Source organism: Rhinolophus hipposideros, assembly GCF_964194185.1.
Source record: "Rhinolophus hipposideros genome assembly, chromosome: 16".
NCBI classification, from domain to species: domain Eukaryota; kingdom Metazoa; phylum Chordata; class Mammalia; order Chiroptera; family Rhinolophidae; genus Rhinolophus; species Rhinolophus hipposideros.
In genome coordinates, this window is record NC_138062.1 from 43,211,942 (window position 1) to 43,226,567 (window position 14,626).

Sequence of the window (14,626 nt, forward strand, 5' to 3'; positions counted from 1 at the left end):
ATGGCTGCAGTTTAACCCTTACCCATCCTCTCCCAGCAGGTGTCTGGCTCAGAGCCCACCCAGGTCCCAGGGCTCTGGCTAAGACCTCCTTTCAGGGAGACCCAGGAGGTTCTGAGGCTGCGCCCTCTCCCCTTCCTCCCACCTCCCCAAATGCCCCCTTTCCCCTCTCCCCACACCTGCTTTCCCCACCACATCACTGTCCCCCAGCCAGCAGTGACTGGGGACTTTCCAGCCACTTTTCCAGGCTTGGCATTGCTGTGGCACTGTCTCGTCACGAGACAGCAGGGATTCAAAGGGAGAAGTGGACCACACAGCGGGTCACTAAGACAATCAGAACTCCTGGAGTCATCTCGCAGATGGGAAATGAAGGGCCTGTGTCTCCAAAGGCATATAACCAGCAGAGTGGCTGTGGTGAGACCTGGAATCACACTTCCTGATTCCCAGTCAGGACATTATCTCCCTGCTTGATCTCAGCGGAATCACGCAGAGATGATGTTTTGATTTGTAGATTGCTTTTCAAGGTTCTGAAGGAAAGAGTCAAGGGACATGAGAGCTTGGATGTCATCTCTCAATGGAACCATCTCTGAGCCCCCCAACTTGAAGTGTTTATTCTCCGAACTTCCTTACCACAGGATATTTCTATTTCTTTTTCTAGTTCATATGGTTAGTTTTTAAAATCTTAATTTATTGGGATGACATTGGTCAGTAAAATTATATCGGTTTCAAGTGTACATTTCTGTACTACGTCATCTATATACTGCATTGTGCTCGCACCACAGAATACTTGTTTCCAAAAGGCTGCACCTGGTTCATCTGGACCGGATCTCTCTCCACATATAAGAAAACTTACCAGCTCCTGTAATAAATCAAGTCTATTCCTTCAAGAGGAGATTCCTGTTTTAAGACTCAGGTTCTCCAAGGGAATCCCATGCTGAAAACATAGCCACCACGACAGTGGCTCATTTTCCACTGATCCATCCCAGACTCAACATCTTTCAATTTCCTGCTGCACAGCAAAGAACTAGGCCAAGACATTTAAACCAGGTCCTCAGCAGCTCAGGTCCGTGAGGGCAAGAGTAACATGAGGCCAGGTAAGAGGCTCATCAAGTGCAGGTCCCTTGCTTTCAGCGGGGGTGGGGGGGTGTATGGTGGGGGTATGGCTGATGGAGGTTGGGGGTGTTTCCTACAGCCTGCCTCCCTGAGAACCTGTCCTCACTCCTCTCTGTTCAAACTGTTACTGCTCAGGGCCTCGCTCCCAATGCCTTTTCCTGGTTGGTTCAGCTGCGGACTTAAGCCTAGTGCTGTGAACCGCGCCCTGGCAGATCTTCCAGCCTGGTCGTAGCCCTGCACTCAGCCTCAAAGCCCGGCCCCACTCCCCACCCCAGGGCAGGACAAACACCAAGCACGTAGCAGGCCCTGAGTTAAGTATTGATGCCAGACTAAAATACAGCATGGTGACATGGGCAGAGGAAACTGGGTCACTTAAACAAACAGGCAAAGGAAAAGGAAATGGTGGCACACTCCTGAAACCAAGGCCACCCAAAGGACGGGGCTCCCCCAGAACAGTGCTCAGTGTGAGAGCCATCAGTGAGACTGACCAGCTTTCACTGCGGCTCGGCGCTTTTGAAAGCACCAAGGTGTAAATGTTGGAGGTGGAGGTGGGGAGGCATGAAGGAACAAGAAACTAGACAACCTAAAGAAGAGACAAGGGCAAGTACTCAGGGTTTTTATTTTTAATTATTTACCAGATAAAAAAGAAAAAATAGTGATTGTTTCTCTTCACCCCCAATATTTCAGTTTACCAAGGTCGACTGGGAGAGAGATTTGTTGAAAGGTGATTGATTTCGTGCTGCTGGCCTGGGGCAAATTCTTCCCCTCTGCTCCATGGTCACCTCAGCTGGAGGGCCAGAAAAAGGCTCCAGGCAGAAGCACTTGCACTGTGGCAGCAGAGTGGCAGTGTGGCTGTCATCTTCTCTTCTTCTTGCTGCCACAGCATTCAGACCCTCTCCTGTGTGTCCCCCTGCACCACCCTCCCGCATTCATGAAAGGAAGTGGGACGATGGGGCTTGAGGAGGCAGGGACAGGTGAGAGCTGGACTGGGAAGACGCAGATCGGCAGAAGGCTTCGGGCTTCTGCCTCTGGTGCCCAGCCTGGCTCAGATCCCCCGCCCTGAGCAGTGGGCACGAAGCAAATGCTCTGAAATCCTAAGAACCTGTTGTTGTGTGCCAGGCTCAAGAAGGGGAGGTGTGTTGTTGTGTGGCTTGTTCTGATATAAATCAAGTTACATTTACGTGATTCCATGATGGGGCAAGGCAAAGATGCTGCCTCTTTAAAAAAGCACGTGGGAGGGATTGGACACTTGGGGCCCTGCTGTCACCTGGGCTCCTCCCCGCCAAGTTCCAAAGTCCAACGACAACACTTGCTCCAGTCAGATCTTCTGCGTAAGAGAGAAGAGGCAGGAACATTCACCACCCACAGGAGCCCCCTCTCCAAATGTGTGACTCTGAGCCACTCGGGTGACCTCTCTTGCTGAACACCCGGAGAACGTGACAAACGACCCTAGAGAAAAAAATCCTTTACAATGTTTGTTTCTCCATAAAGTGGCAGCTGTTTGATTCTCATTCTTCTCATTACCAATGAAAATAGAATGGGACTGGAACAAGTTTAACTGACCTTACAGACAATACATTCCTCTAAGAAACAGTGCGGGGTGGGGAGGAAAGAGGACTGATTTTGATTTAGGAAAGCCGCAAATCTTTCGCCTTCATTGGCGGGAACAAAGCTGGTGGGTGAAGACAAACCTAACTGAGCCAATGGCAAGAACTGCAGGCTATGAGAGACGACAGGTCAAACCCAGAACTGTATAAATTGTGGCACTAGAAAGATGAGAAGGCAGGTCCATGATACCAGCTGGGAGCAAGCCTTTGCAGCACGCTTCCAGAAACTGTATCTGTCCTGTAGTAAGTGGTAGCTTCAGGATAAATCAGTGTGGTTCTCCTTCCTCCTCTTCCCAACCAATTCTGAGAGTTTTTCATTTAAATAACTATGTACACACATACAAGCCTGGTCTCTCTTTTACATGAGGGTCCTTCACGTGAGGGTCCTACAATGGCTTTAGAGAGTCGGTTCCAATTGCCTTTTTGGAGATTTACTGCTTGGGACCAAACCTGCAAAGAGAAAACATGAAGGATACTATACCAGGCAGATCTGTGAGACAGAAATCATCCCCGTGTCTAAGGGATTGAGTCTTCATATAAATCAATGACGGCCCGCCGCTCCCTCACGGGGCTCTGGTTCCCTGGCAAATTGAGGAACTGGGCTGGGACTCATCAATCCTCTGTGGCTGCTATCAGACAGAGGGCCCCGTGCCCACCAGCAACCCTCGGAATACAGCTCCGTACCTCCCTCTGATAAGGACAGTTTCTCAAGTTCGGCTTCAAGTTCAGCATCCGAGATCCTAGGGTTAGGCACACTGTTGGTATAAAACGTCTCCTGGGGGTTGTCAGGCAGATCCAAGGGTTCTTTGGTGGTATCCTGAAGAAGGATGTCCAATTCCTTCTCCAGTTCCTCACTGTCAAAATCTAGAAAGACAATGTCAGGACACATTACGTTCAGGGAGGAGTTGCATTTATGAGTCAAGGGCTTTGAAGCAAAACTCGGCTCAGCTTTACAAAAGATGTTCAGGCCTCCTTGCAGGTTAAAAAGAATCATATGATGTGCTGTATACCTGAAACTCATATAATATTGAATGTCAAATATAACTAAAGTAACAGCACAGGGAATATAATCAATGGTATTGTAATAACTATGTACGGTGTCAGAGGGGTAGTAGACTTGGGGGGGTTATCACTTTGTGAGGGGTGTAAATGTCTGTTCATTATCTTGTATTGTACACCTGAAACTGGTAAAAATAAATAAGTAAAAGAAAAAAAAGATCCTGTGCATTGGGAGGCAGAAGACATCTTCAAGCAAATATTCTTCTTCCATACACAGAGCTAAGTCATCGAGGAGGTATATTGTGCTAACCGCATGAGACTGACCTTGCTCCCTCTTACCCTTGAAGAAGCATCTTCGGGTCAGAAGCCTAATCAGCAAGGAACACTGGAGCACAGAGGGGTCATTAGTACAGACTGTCAAGGAGGAAATGACAAGTCCTCCAACTACTCCTGTGGATAAGCCCCAGGCAGAGCGGGGGGGGGAGTCCTGCCTGCACCAAGAAAGTCAGATCCATGACCAAACCTACCACAGCACATGGAAGTGAAGTCCTCGAAGGAAGGAAGGAAGCAAGGAATGAAGGAAGGAACGAAGGAAGGAAGGAAAGAAGGAAGGGATCATCTGTAACTCACCTAAGCCATTGGTCACCCCGCCAGCCAGAGTCTGAGAAACTTCATCCTGGGTGTCACACAGCTGTAAGGGGAGAAGTACAAGGCCTTGAACTCTGAGCGGGGTCTCTGAGGACCTCAGTCTTTGGGTCTCAATGTTCAAGGTTATAAAGTAACACTGCCCCATGAGAATCAAGGAATGCTTCCTCAAGTTCACAAGGCAAAGAGTCAAGGTTGGGCAAAGAGGAAATGCAATGAAGTCCCATCTGTTCTCAGTAATGTCCTTCTGGAGTGTCCCTTCCTCCCCAGCCCCTCCCGTACCTCTTGGATCTGGTCTACAAGGCTCTCTGCCTTCTCCACTGTGACGTCCTTCATGGAGAGTTTCAGGGCTCCTACCCCAGCCTGATAGGCATTGAAAACCTAAAGAGAAAGCAGCTGTCAGTGCCAATGAAGGACACTCAGGCAAAATACATATACTATTGTTTCGTCTCCAAAAGACAGCTTTGGGTTTTTGTTTTTGTTTTTCCTTCACCCACACTTGATGCACCCCATATGCACTGAGGCCAAAACTTCCCAACAGAAGAGGCAAAGGCAATCCCAACCATATCCTGAAAGAACCCGGGCCTCCTCCAAATAGCAGCGCCACAGTGGAGGGGACGAGGAGCAGCTGCAGGAGGCCGGCCGAGCTCTGGAGCGCAGGGGCAGTGGCTACCATCTGGTCTGTCTGGGAGGCATAGATCCGGTCCAGGATGCCTTGAACGGTGTCCAGCTTGGCATGCAGGGCCTCGATGCGCTTTTCCGTCCGCTGTTTGGCCTTGAGAGACCTCAGTGCCTAGAGGGGCATGGAGACTTGGTCAGGGTCAGACTGGGCAGGCCAAAGGGCCGGAGAACGGTAGCCTTTCCCAGAGGCTCAGACCAGACCATTCCAGACCTTCTTCCCTCTCATTTATAAAATGAGCCGTGGTGCCTGGGACACCCGCACACTGTTCCCCTCAAGCCCCAAGTTCCTTTCTGAACTATTGGGGTACCTCTCCCTGCCGGGCCAGGGAGGACCCAGGCACACTGCTAGAGGGGAAGGAGAAAACTCACCAGCTGTTTCTTCCCTGCTCGGCATGCCCGGCGGGCTTCCTCTTTACACCTATGAAACAAAGAGGCAGATCGAGATGATGGTGCCATAGGAGGGGATGGTAGGGTCCTGAAGAGTCCCCAAGAGTAGCACTCAGGTGAGGTACTTTCAGATCTCAAGATCAAATCCACTCCACCCAATGGCGGGACAAAGGATGCCTAACAGCCCACGGTCACTCTTGCAGCACATTTAGATACGCACACAAGTTTGAGCACCTGCACGTGGGAAAGACAAACTAAGTTTAACCCACAGGTAGAGAGAGCATGCCAACAAGGCACCTTGAAAACAGATTCCCACTTTGGGAGCCAGGAGATCAGGAATCAATTCTTAACACCAACAATGACTGGACGTATTCCTTGGGTTTCTTCCACTGCAAACATGCACACTTTAATTCAGTGCCTAATATTCTACTTTTCAGAGAAGTCTTCATGTGCCTGTGGCAGGGACAACTGGTAAGGTCACGCAAGGGGAAGGGCGGGAGTCTCAGAGACCTCCGGAAGGCAGAGACGTATCTTGTTCACTACTGTATCCCCAAGTCCCCAAAACAAGGCCTCGCTTAGTAAACACTGGTTCAATGGGTACTGGCATGGAAGAGTGTAAACAGAATGTTAACAGTCATACTCTCTGGAGGAATTAAAATCCGTATTTTCTCCTTTGTGATACTCTGTGCTTTCCATAATGACTATATTGAGCAGTTACTAATTCTGTAATTAGTAAAAAAATAATAACCTTTTTTATTTTTAAAGAACCTACGGACACCAATGCTTGGCCAGCTCTGAGGGCCAGCCAGGGTGGGGTCGAGGGGCGTTCAGCTCGGGGGGGTTACCTCTCTGCTTCCTGGGATAAGGACTCCACTTTGCGTGAGAGCAGCTGTTCACTCTGCATGAGCTGGTACACCCCAACATCTACGTCGTTGACAGGGGAGACCTTGGCATGCGGCCCGCGGGCAAACTTCACAATCTGAGGGACAGGGACAAATTACTGCTGCCCCTGCCACAAGTGCTGAGACATCCCCAGGCAGGCATGCTGGCAGGCACGTCAGGAAATGCTTAGTGAGTCATCGGGGAGTCGGGGAGTGAAGGGCTGGATGCGTGTACCTTCTCCCCGTTCTGCTCGAGCACTGTGACTCTCTTCTCCTTCTGTAGCTGCAGCAACACCAAGTAGAAGGTCCTCTCGTCTGGACAGGAGCCTGCACAGAGGGTGCTCAGCTCCGACAGGGCCACCACAGGGTGGGAGGACAGAGGGGAGTTCTGATACAGACGATACACCTCCTCAGCCTTCTCCTGCAGGGAAGGCAAAACATGCTCACAGGCCCTGACTGCCGCACACAGATCCAGTGAGCCCTGACCCTGTGCTTCCAAACCATCGTCACACCGGCAGGAGCAGGGGACACCGACCATGTTTTCCCTAAAGTGGCAGCTTTGGAAAAGAAAAAGGATTTGGGGTTTTGAAAGCTTGGAGGACAGTGTGATGGATATGGATGAAAGGACGTGCCTGATATACTGGGAGCCAGCTCTGTGTCTGCACTTCCATCTGGGATTTTACTACGATGTTTACGGCTCTCCCTGGCCCAGGGCTCCCCAAGGGAAGAATGAGGCGGTGTGCTGTGTGGAATGGTCACGGACGAGAGCTGGAGCAGGTTTTCTGCCCAGCATGTGCGACCCTGGACCAGTCAGTCTTACTGGTGCTCAGCATTCCACAAACTGAAGGTGGATGAAATGACATCGAAATTCCCTTCCCTTCCGGGTCTCTCCATTTTTTATGCCAAGTGGCAATACTGCAAACGAGAACATTCCTGAGTCTATAAAGCATCTCAGGAGAAAAGTATGTGACAAACAGGTGCAATAGAGTTTTGTGAGAAGTCTAAGACATAAAGGTTCCAAGGAACAAAGCCTCTGTGTTCCTCCTACATGGAAATTATTCTCTCAGTCTTCTGCAAATAAATATTTACAGAGGTAGGCAAAGAACACTATAAAAATACAGGGAAGGGATACCCAGGATGTCAGAGCTTGTCTTGAAACAAAAGGTTTCCAGAGCAGAATTCTGAAGAGTAAGTTTCTAGGTGAAGCAGGTGGGAAGGCATCTCAGGAAGAACAGCAATCGTGAGCAATGGCATGGAGTATGACGGATGCGGACGGAAGGGAGGGAGAAGCACTTCTCTCTTGTACCTAGTGGACTATCTTCTTTGCTGGCCTTCAGTCAGCATATGGTGGGAAGTCACGGAAGTTTGGGAACGGTTAGATGAACAGATATCTAGCTGACAACTGGAAAAGGATGGACTGTAGGTTAGGCTTAGAGGCAGGGAGACCATTTATGCAAGAGGATATGAGGGTTTGAACAGGGCAATAGTCATAGGGATGGATTCACACAGCACTTAGAAGATAATGCTGGCAGTAACTGGATTGGCGGTGGAAAGAACATAAATAGGCAATACATACAAGGAGATATGTATGTGGCCAGTAGACGCTCAGAAAGCAAATAGGAAGTATCATTTTTGTTCATCAGATTGGCAAAACTGAAAAGACTGATTTTATCCATTGCTGACAAGGCTGGACTCCTCAACGTAGTCTTGACGAAAGTGTAAATTAGTATAAACTTCTGAAAAGTCATTTTGGTCATTTCTGTTAAAATGCAAAATGAACATATGCATTTCTAGCAATCAATTCCATAAAAATAAAAGTAGACGTACACAGAAGTACACACAAGGCTATCAGACAAGTATTTTGTTTGTAACAAGAGTAATTGGAATGACTTATCTGTCCATCTGAGTGCTAACTATTGCATATATTGTGCTGTATCTATAGATTATTACGTAGCTATCCAAAAGAATGAAGTAGACCTATACTGTGCAGGGGCTAGGAAACATGCTCATGATATAGTAAAGTGGAGTGTATATGTATACATATATACTATGCATGCATGTATATTCCTTTATTTATTCAACAAATATTTATTGATCGACTCTGTACCAGACACTGTTCCCAGGGTTCCAGGACCCGGAGGACTGCTCCCTTCTGGTAGAAGAGACAGATAATAAGTAAGTAAACAAGTAAATAAGATTTTAAAGAAGTACTGAATGTTAACAAGAAAATAAATAAATTGGAATAGTATAATAGTGTGGGACAGGGTCAAAAGAAATGGCTGTAAACACACACACACACACACACACACACACACACATACGCACAAACACACATGGGAAGGGAAGATACCTAAAGAGATGAAAATGGGATGCACAGAAAGAAAACTTGCATTTTGTGGTATAATTGTTTTAAACAGCAAAATCTATGGGCAATTTTTCCTTTTCTGTATTTTTTCAAATAGAATATAAAGTTACTGGCTGCTTTCTGTGTCTAGACTTGGGAAAATCAATTTACCTTAGAAGTAGGCTTTCTCTGTTTTATAAGATATCCAGATAAGACCTGTTAGTCTCACACATGTAAACCAGTCGCTATCCCAGGAGAAAACAGTGAAGTCACCATATATTTGAAAGCAGATGTCACTGAATGAGATTAAGTGTTACATGGTCTGTTTTGTGATGTAAACTGCGTACATATTTCACAGTACCATGCCCCTGCAAAGCTAGAAGATTTATTTTTCTACCTAAATAGGGTTAGACTACATTGCTGCCAAACATTACGTACTGTCGGTTCTTGGAAGAGCTATATAATTCCACTCCTACCCTCATCTCTGCCGTTGCTCTCAAAAGACTGTGAGTCCAAAACCACATCTGTGGAGATAAATATATCTGCCCCCCTTTTGCTCCAGGTTGGAGAACACATGAGAACCACCCAGACTATCCTGTAGATTCTGTGGAGCCTTGGCTGAGCCCTAGAGGTCAGGGCACTAAGTGGGAGAATAACCATCGAGGTGGGGAGGAGGTGGAGAGGGGTGTTCCCCTGACGCAGACATATACTCCTCAGTCAAAAATCCCGGGAGGCTGGGAGAAGTGGGAGATTCCGGAGACCTCCTTCTCAGTCTGAGGCAGAGAGGGCTGGGGGTCTGTTGAGGTGAGAAGAAACTGGAGCCTCTCTTGGGGTGGGGGATGGGGATTCTGAGCTGGCTCCAGCTACGGGGAAGCCTCCAGGGGCCATGCAAGGGCCCTGAGCTTGGGTTTGGTCTGGAAATTTCAAAAACAACTACAGCCTGCAGTACACTTCCACTACCTCGTATTCAGTCAACTTTGTTCGTTCTCCCTCTCTCTCTCTCTCTCTCTCTCTCTCTCTCTCTCTCTCTCTCTCTCTCTCTCTCTCTCTCTCGTTACTATAACCTTGACCACAGAAGTTTCGAAACAGGTTTGAACTGGGTTAAAGAGAGGGTGGGAGGTGAGGAAGTGGTGACAACAAAGCTTGGTTGAGAAGGACAGAGACAGAGCAGAAACTAGGCAAGAGCCCAAGGCCCACACAGGAGTTGAGTGGTTTAGTTGAAGCAAGAGAGCACCACAAGAGAGGGAGATGGAATATACAGATCAAGAAGCTAATTGATGGGCCAAGGGGACAAGAAGGGTAGGGAACAGACTCAAGAGGACATGCGGAAGGGGAGAAAGACATTTCAGCCTCTGAGCTTGGCAGGAAGAAGGGCTCAGAGGTTTAACTGAGGATGGAAAGACGGAAAACTGAAGGTGGTGACTCAGGAGATTTCTACCTTCTCCATGAAGTGTCTGCAGACAGTAGAGAGGGCAGCGAATGGAAGGGGTGTGTGGAGGGCTGGGAGAGGACAGGAAAATGGGGCTGTGGAGTGGCTCTGAGGGCCCACCTCCAGCTGGGGGCTGTGAAAGGGGCCCCAGTCTTGGTGATAGGGCAACTTTCTCCACCAAGGATGGAGACAGTGGGGTTGACCTACGGCGGTATACTTGCTGGTGTCTCTGGTGTAGAGAGAGCTGGAAAGACGCTGAGAGTACCGAGGAGGGACGCAGTTAGGCATCGTTTACACACCCTAGGCTGAGTGAGAAAGGCATGTCAGGAGGAAGCTGAGTGACCAGAAAAACAGGAAGGGATCAAGGGCCTGGTGGCTTCCTGATGGACGTAAGGCCATCAGTAAGCTGGAATTGGAAAGGGTGATAGCCAGAGAGGAGGAAATCTGATCCTAGTTTGCTGATACAGGGGACGGCAAAGCTGAAAGTCACAAGGTCCTCAGGAATCCCGAAAAATTCATGTCAGTAAACTGCAGAAGGCAGAGCATTTTATAAACATCACCTTATCATGAATCCCTACAAATAAGGAAAACAAGCAACGGTCAATTCCTAGGCAAAAGATCACCTTTGAAATGTAAACATGCAACTAACAAGTAAATACTGCTACAAAGGACAGAATAAGGGAGGTCAGGTAAACTCAGGTATCATGTCACCATGTAAAAAGATATGCCCTTTTTCTAACGATATACAGGAAGGTGGAGGAGCCTATCGTCACAACAGATGACACCAAACCTGTCTCTCTTCTGATCACTCACCTTCAGCAGCTCTACAGCCACAAGCACCTCCTCGGCAGGAACCTTATTATCCCCTAGCATGTTGGAAAGAGTCCACTTGAGAGGCTTCAGCAGGAAGACTCCGACCCCCCAGGATATCCAGCTGCTGTCTACACTGGCCATGAAGTCTGACTCCCGCTGCAGTTCCCCTCGACTGCAAAGAAAGAAAAGGGCATACAGTAGGCATAATACAATGTCCCATTCGAGTCCCCACATCCCCGTTATCCCAAAAGAGGATTCTGATCAGCAGCAGCAAAAACATTCATTAGGCACCTACTCTGTACCGGTTATTACGAGCAGCACTGTTTACGCTCCAGCTGTATGCCTCACAACTCTGCAAGATAGATGGTGTCACTTGGCATTTTAGTTAATGAGAAAACTGAGGGACTGAGGAGGTAAAAGAGGCCAAATCTAAATTATAATTTGGCTCCACAACACAAGGTCGCCACTAGGAATTCAGAGGCACAGGGGGCTGCAGGGTCTATGATGAGACTTCCTTGACAAATGGAGCTCAAAACGATAAAATGAAAATAACAAGAACGGATCATTGTCAAGTGCAAGGCATGAGGAAGAATACCAAGAATTCAGAGAAAGGATTTTCTGCTATGCCCAAGCTAGGGTGGAGAGAAGGCATTTCATGGTACTGGTAATAAGTAGCTACCTTTACATGGGCTAGTCCCTATGTTACAGGCTATGCAAGCAATAGCTCTTCCAATCCCCACCATACACCTAGGTACAATTATCATCACCATTTTATAATTGGTCAAACTGAGGCTAAAAGAGGGCACACAATTTGTCCACAGTCACAGAATTTAGCCAGTCACACAGGTAGCACCTACAGGAGTTTCTCGGGGCACCAAGATACTCAGATACCCTCCTTCATATCCTCTGCTTCCAACAGCCTGGCAGAGCCACAATTTGAGCCCAGGCCATTTGGCCCTCAAGCAAAGATGTTAATTACTATGCTATGCTGCTTCCATGGACCATATCTTCCTCAGAAATTCTTCAGGTGCCAGATGCCATCAAACACCAGGCAGCATCAGTAGAGTGCCAGCACACAGGAGAGCAGAAATTGAGGTACAGGCATACCTCCGAGATATGGGTTTGGCTCCAGAACTACGCAATAAAGTGAATATTAAAGTGTGTCGCACAAATGTTTTAGTTTCCCAGTGCATATAAAAGTTATGTTTACACTATACTGTAGTCTTTTAAGCTTGCAATCGTATTATATCTAAAAAAACAATGTACGTTCCTTAATTACAAAATACTTTATTGCTAAAAAGTGCTAATCATCGGAACCTGTTGGGGAAATGGTGCTGATAAACTTGCTTGACATAAGGTTGTCACAAATCTTCAATTTCTAAAAAATGCAGTATCTGTGAAGCACAATAAAGTGAAGCATAATCAAACGAGGTCGGTCTGTATCGGAGGTCTCTGGATCAGATGTCATAGAGGAAGGGCCTGCTGCAATGAGGAAGCCCAGACTCTTCCTGTCCCTTACGGACCTCTTCAGCTACTGTGTCCCCTGAGTCCCACTTCAGGCATGAACTAACACTGTGTCCACAGTACACTTGCTCAGAAAAGAGAAGTGTCAGAAATGGCCTGTCTCATCAGTGTCAGCCGGTGGAAGGGTACTAGGGAGAAGGGAGAATTTCTAATGCAGAAGAGCAGCAAGCTAAAGCAACATATCCAAGGTGTCGTTCTGTTTCATTCCCTGAGGGAGGCACCAGGCTAACTAGGCTGCTCTTGGTATGAGATACACAACGTGAAGTGCAACTGATTTCGAATCAGAAGACCACGGTCCAGTCCCGGCATTACCTCTGACCAGCTGTGTCACACCAAGTAAGTCATTTCACCTCTCTGAGGCTCAGTGTCCTCCTGTCTGCTGAGGATAATTCTACATCTGGACTGCTGAGGGATCAGATGAAGCGGTGTGTGCACGGTATCTGTACACAGTCAAGTTCTGTACATCTGTTAGAGAACATCTTCTCCATGTGATGGCTGCCTCGGGTGCCCCCAAACACTGCACCTGTCGCACAGGGAGCACCTGCAGGGCCTTCTCACCGCATCAATATACTCAGTAAAGCCCTCACCGCCTTCACAGCCTGTGCTCCAGGCTGTCAAGGACAAGCCGAGAGAGGCCAGACACATGGCCTGTGCTGGGGGCCGGAGGCCAGAGTCCTAGGACTTGGCCTCTTCTCCAGGCCTGCCGTCTTCTGAGCTCCGCCTCTCCTTAGCTCAATACATCTGATCTCCTAGCCCTTCTGCTCCAGGGTAACTCAAATGCGGAAGGCCCCATGAAACAACACCCTGACGGGATCCCAGTGCATCCACACAAGCCACTGTCCCCTCTGCTGGGCTGGCTTCTCTTCCCGACTGCATCGCCTCTCGTCGGCCTGCTCTCGCCCTCCCACCCCCCATCGCCTGCTCCCTCCCAACACCCCGACCCCAGCCTCCGCCCCCGCCCGCCCGCCCGCCCGGGCCCGCCCTCACCGCAGCAGGTCCTGCAGCACCGTGGCCAGCCCCAGCGGGACGCTGCCCTTGCGCTGAAAGGCCTCCTGCAAGTCCCGCAGACGGAGGCGCACCACCCCCTGGCGGCGGCTGTGGCTCAGAACCAACGGCGCCCAGAAGCCCATCTTGCTGTCCCAGTCGGTGCTGTTCACCTCGCGACTCCTTTTGAAGGCAGAGAACAGGAAGGACATGCGCTCCTCATCCTCCTCCCACTCGGGGGGCAGAAGGCCCGCCGAGTCTCCCCCGGCCGGGGCCTCGGCCTCCCGCTCTGGGGACCACATCAGAACCCCAGCCCCGCCAAGGATCCGAACACAAGCCTGGCCCTGGTCCCCCTTCCGCCCTCCTCGTTCCTTCCCGGCTTCCGTTCCTTGACCACCGCCTCCTCTGTCATTACGTCACCGCCACCCCGCGCGCGAAATAAGTCCCGCGCGTGAAATAAGTCCCGCGCGTCCGCACGGCGTCTGCGTCGCTCGGCCTTCCCTGCCCCTGGAGGCGGACGCTGCCTCTTTTCGGAGAGCCTCCGAGCGCGTGCGCCGATCTCTGCTTCCGCAGTCTTTGTGCGGGAAGAAGCGCCCCGCGCGTGCGCGCCGGCCCGCCGCGCCCTCCGGTGCCCGGTCCGGAATGACTGGCCCCAGGGAGCCGCAAACGGTTCTGTCTCCAGCTTGTGGTCGCAGGTCGTAGGGCTGCATTCTCGCTAGGGGGCGCTAGGCTCGCCCGCCTGGCTCGCCGTTTACCGCTCCTGGACGAGCGGTTCTCACTTCGGACCTTTAAACTTCCAAGATAGCGTCCGTCCACGATTGTGGTAGCGGGTGCACACCGCTGTGGGCCGCTCAAGCTCCGTGACAGTGTATACACTGACTTTTGAAAGTTCCTCCTCTTACTCCCCACCCTCTGCCCCGGAATGTCCGTCCGTTCCTTCTCAGTGGGACTATCCCTTAAGATGCACCTCAGTGCTCCTTTTTGTTGACACCGTCTCCGACTGTCCTGACGCATTGTTCATGTCTTTCCTGGACTGCAGTTTAGCACTGACCACTTGGTGTCCTTTTCCCTGGTTCCCTGAGGGCCCGTGCAATGACTTCCATATCTTGCTACGAGATAGCGATGCGAAAGAAATGCTTCAGAAACGGAAAGGTGCCTAACTTGACCCTCGCCCTTCTAAATATCTTAGAATCCTGCTGGAATGAGAGCTCATATAGGATTC

The 14,626-nt window shown here is 49.6% G+C and overlaps 1 protein-coding gene across 4 annotated transcripts; it reads right to left on the reverse strand.

The window, feature by feature from the left end:
• Nucleotides 1-1,712: 1,712 nt before the first annotated feature.
• Nucleotides 1,713-13,947, reverse strand: CHMP7 (charged multivesicular body protein 7). 4 transcript variants are annotated; one of them, XM_081077669.1, is made up of 10 exons: nucleotides 13,408-13,947; nucleotides 10,897-11,068; nucleotides 6,546-6,731; nucleotides 6,275-6,408; nucleotides 5,412-5,460; nucleotides 5,035-5,154; nucleotides 4,644-4,742; nucleotides 4,347-4,407; nucleotides 3,402-3,581; nucleotides 1,713-3,167 (listed from the first exon to the last, which is right to left on the reverse strand). In XM_081077669.1, the coding sequence occupies exons 1-10, from the start codon at nucleotides 13,704-13,706 to the stop codon at nucleotides 3,115-3,117; spliced, it is 1,353 nt and encodes a 450-aa protein (XP_080933795.1). In that variant the 5' UTR covers nucleotides 13,707-13,947; the 3' UTR covers nucleotides 1,713-3,114. The 4 variants fall into 4 exon arrangements, 3 of the variants coding, with proteins under 3 accessions (XP_080933795.1, XP_080933796.1, XP_080933797.1); XM_081077670.1 differs by having other exon boundaries at nucleotides 13,578-13,788; XR_013995207.1 differs by having other exon boundaries at nucleotides 4,644-5,154; nucleotides 13,408-13,802.
• Between the last annotated feature and the right edge of the window lie 679 nt (nucleotides 13,948-14,626).

What these genes read in the sequence shown, in the direction of transcription:
- CHMP7 (XM_081077671.1), bottom strand. Translation starts at nt 13,706, where the DNA reads ATGTGGTCCCCAGAGCGGGAGGCCGAGGCCCCGGCCGGGGGAGACTCG. An exon ending in GTGCTGCAGGACCTGCTGCG is followed by an intron (nt 11,069 to 13,407) that starts GTGAGGGCGGGC and finishes CTTTCTTTGCAG; the next exon opens with TCGAGGGGAACTGCAGCGGG. An exon ending in TCGAGCAGAACGGGGAGAAG is followed by an intron (nt 6,409 to 6,545) that starts GTACACGCATCC and finishes CCTGTCCCTCAG; the next exon opens with ATTGTGAAGTTTGCCCGCGG.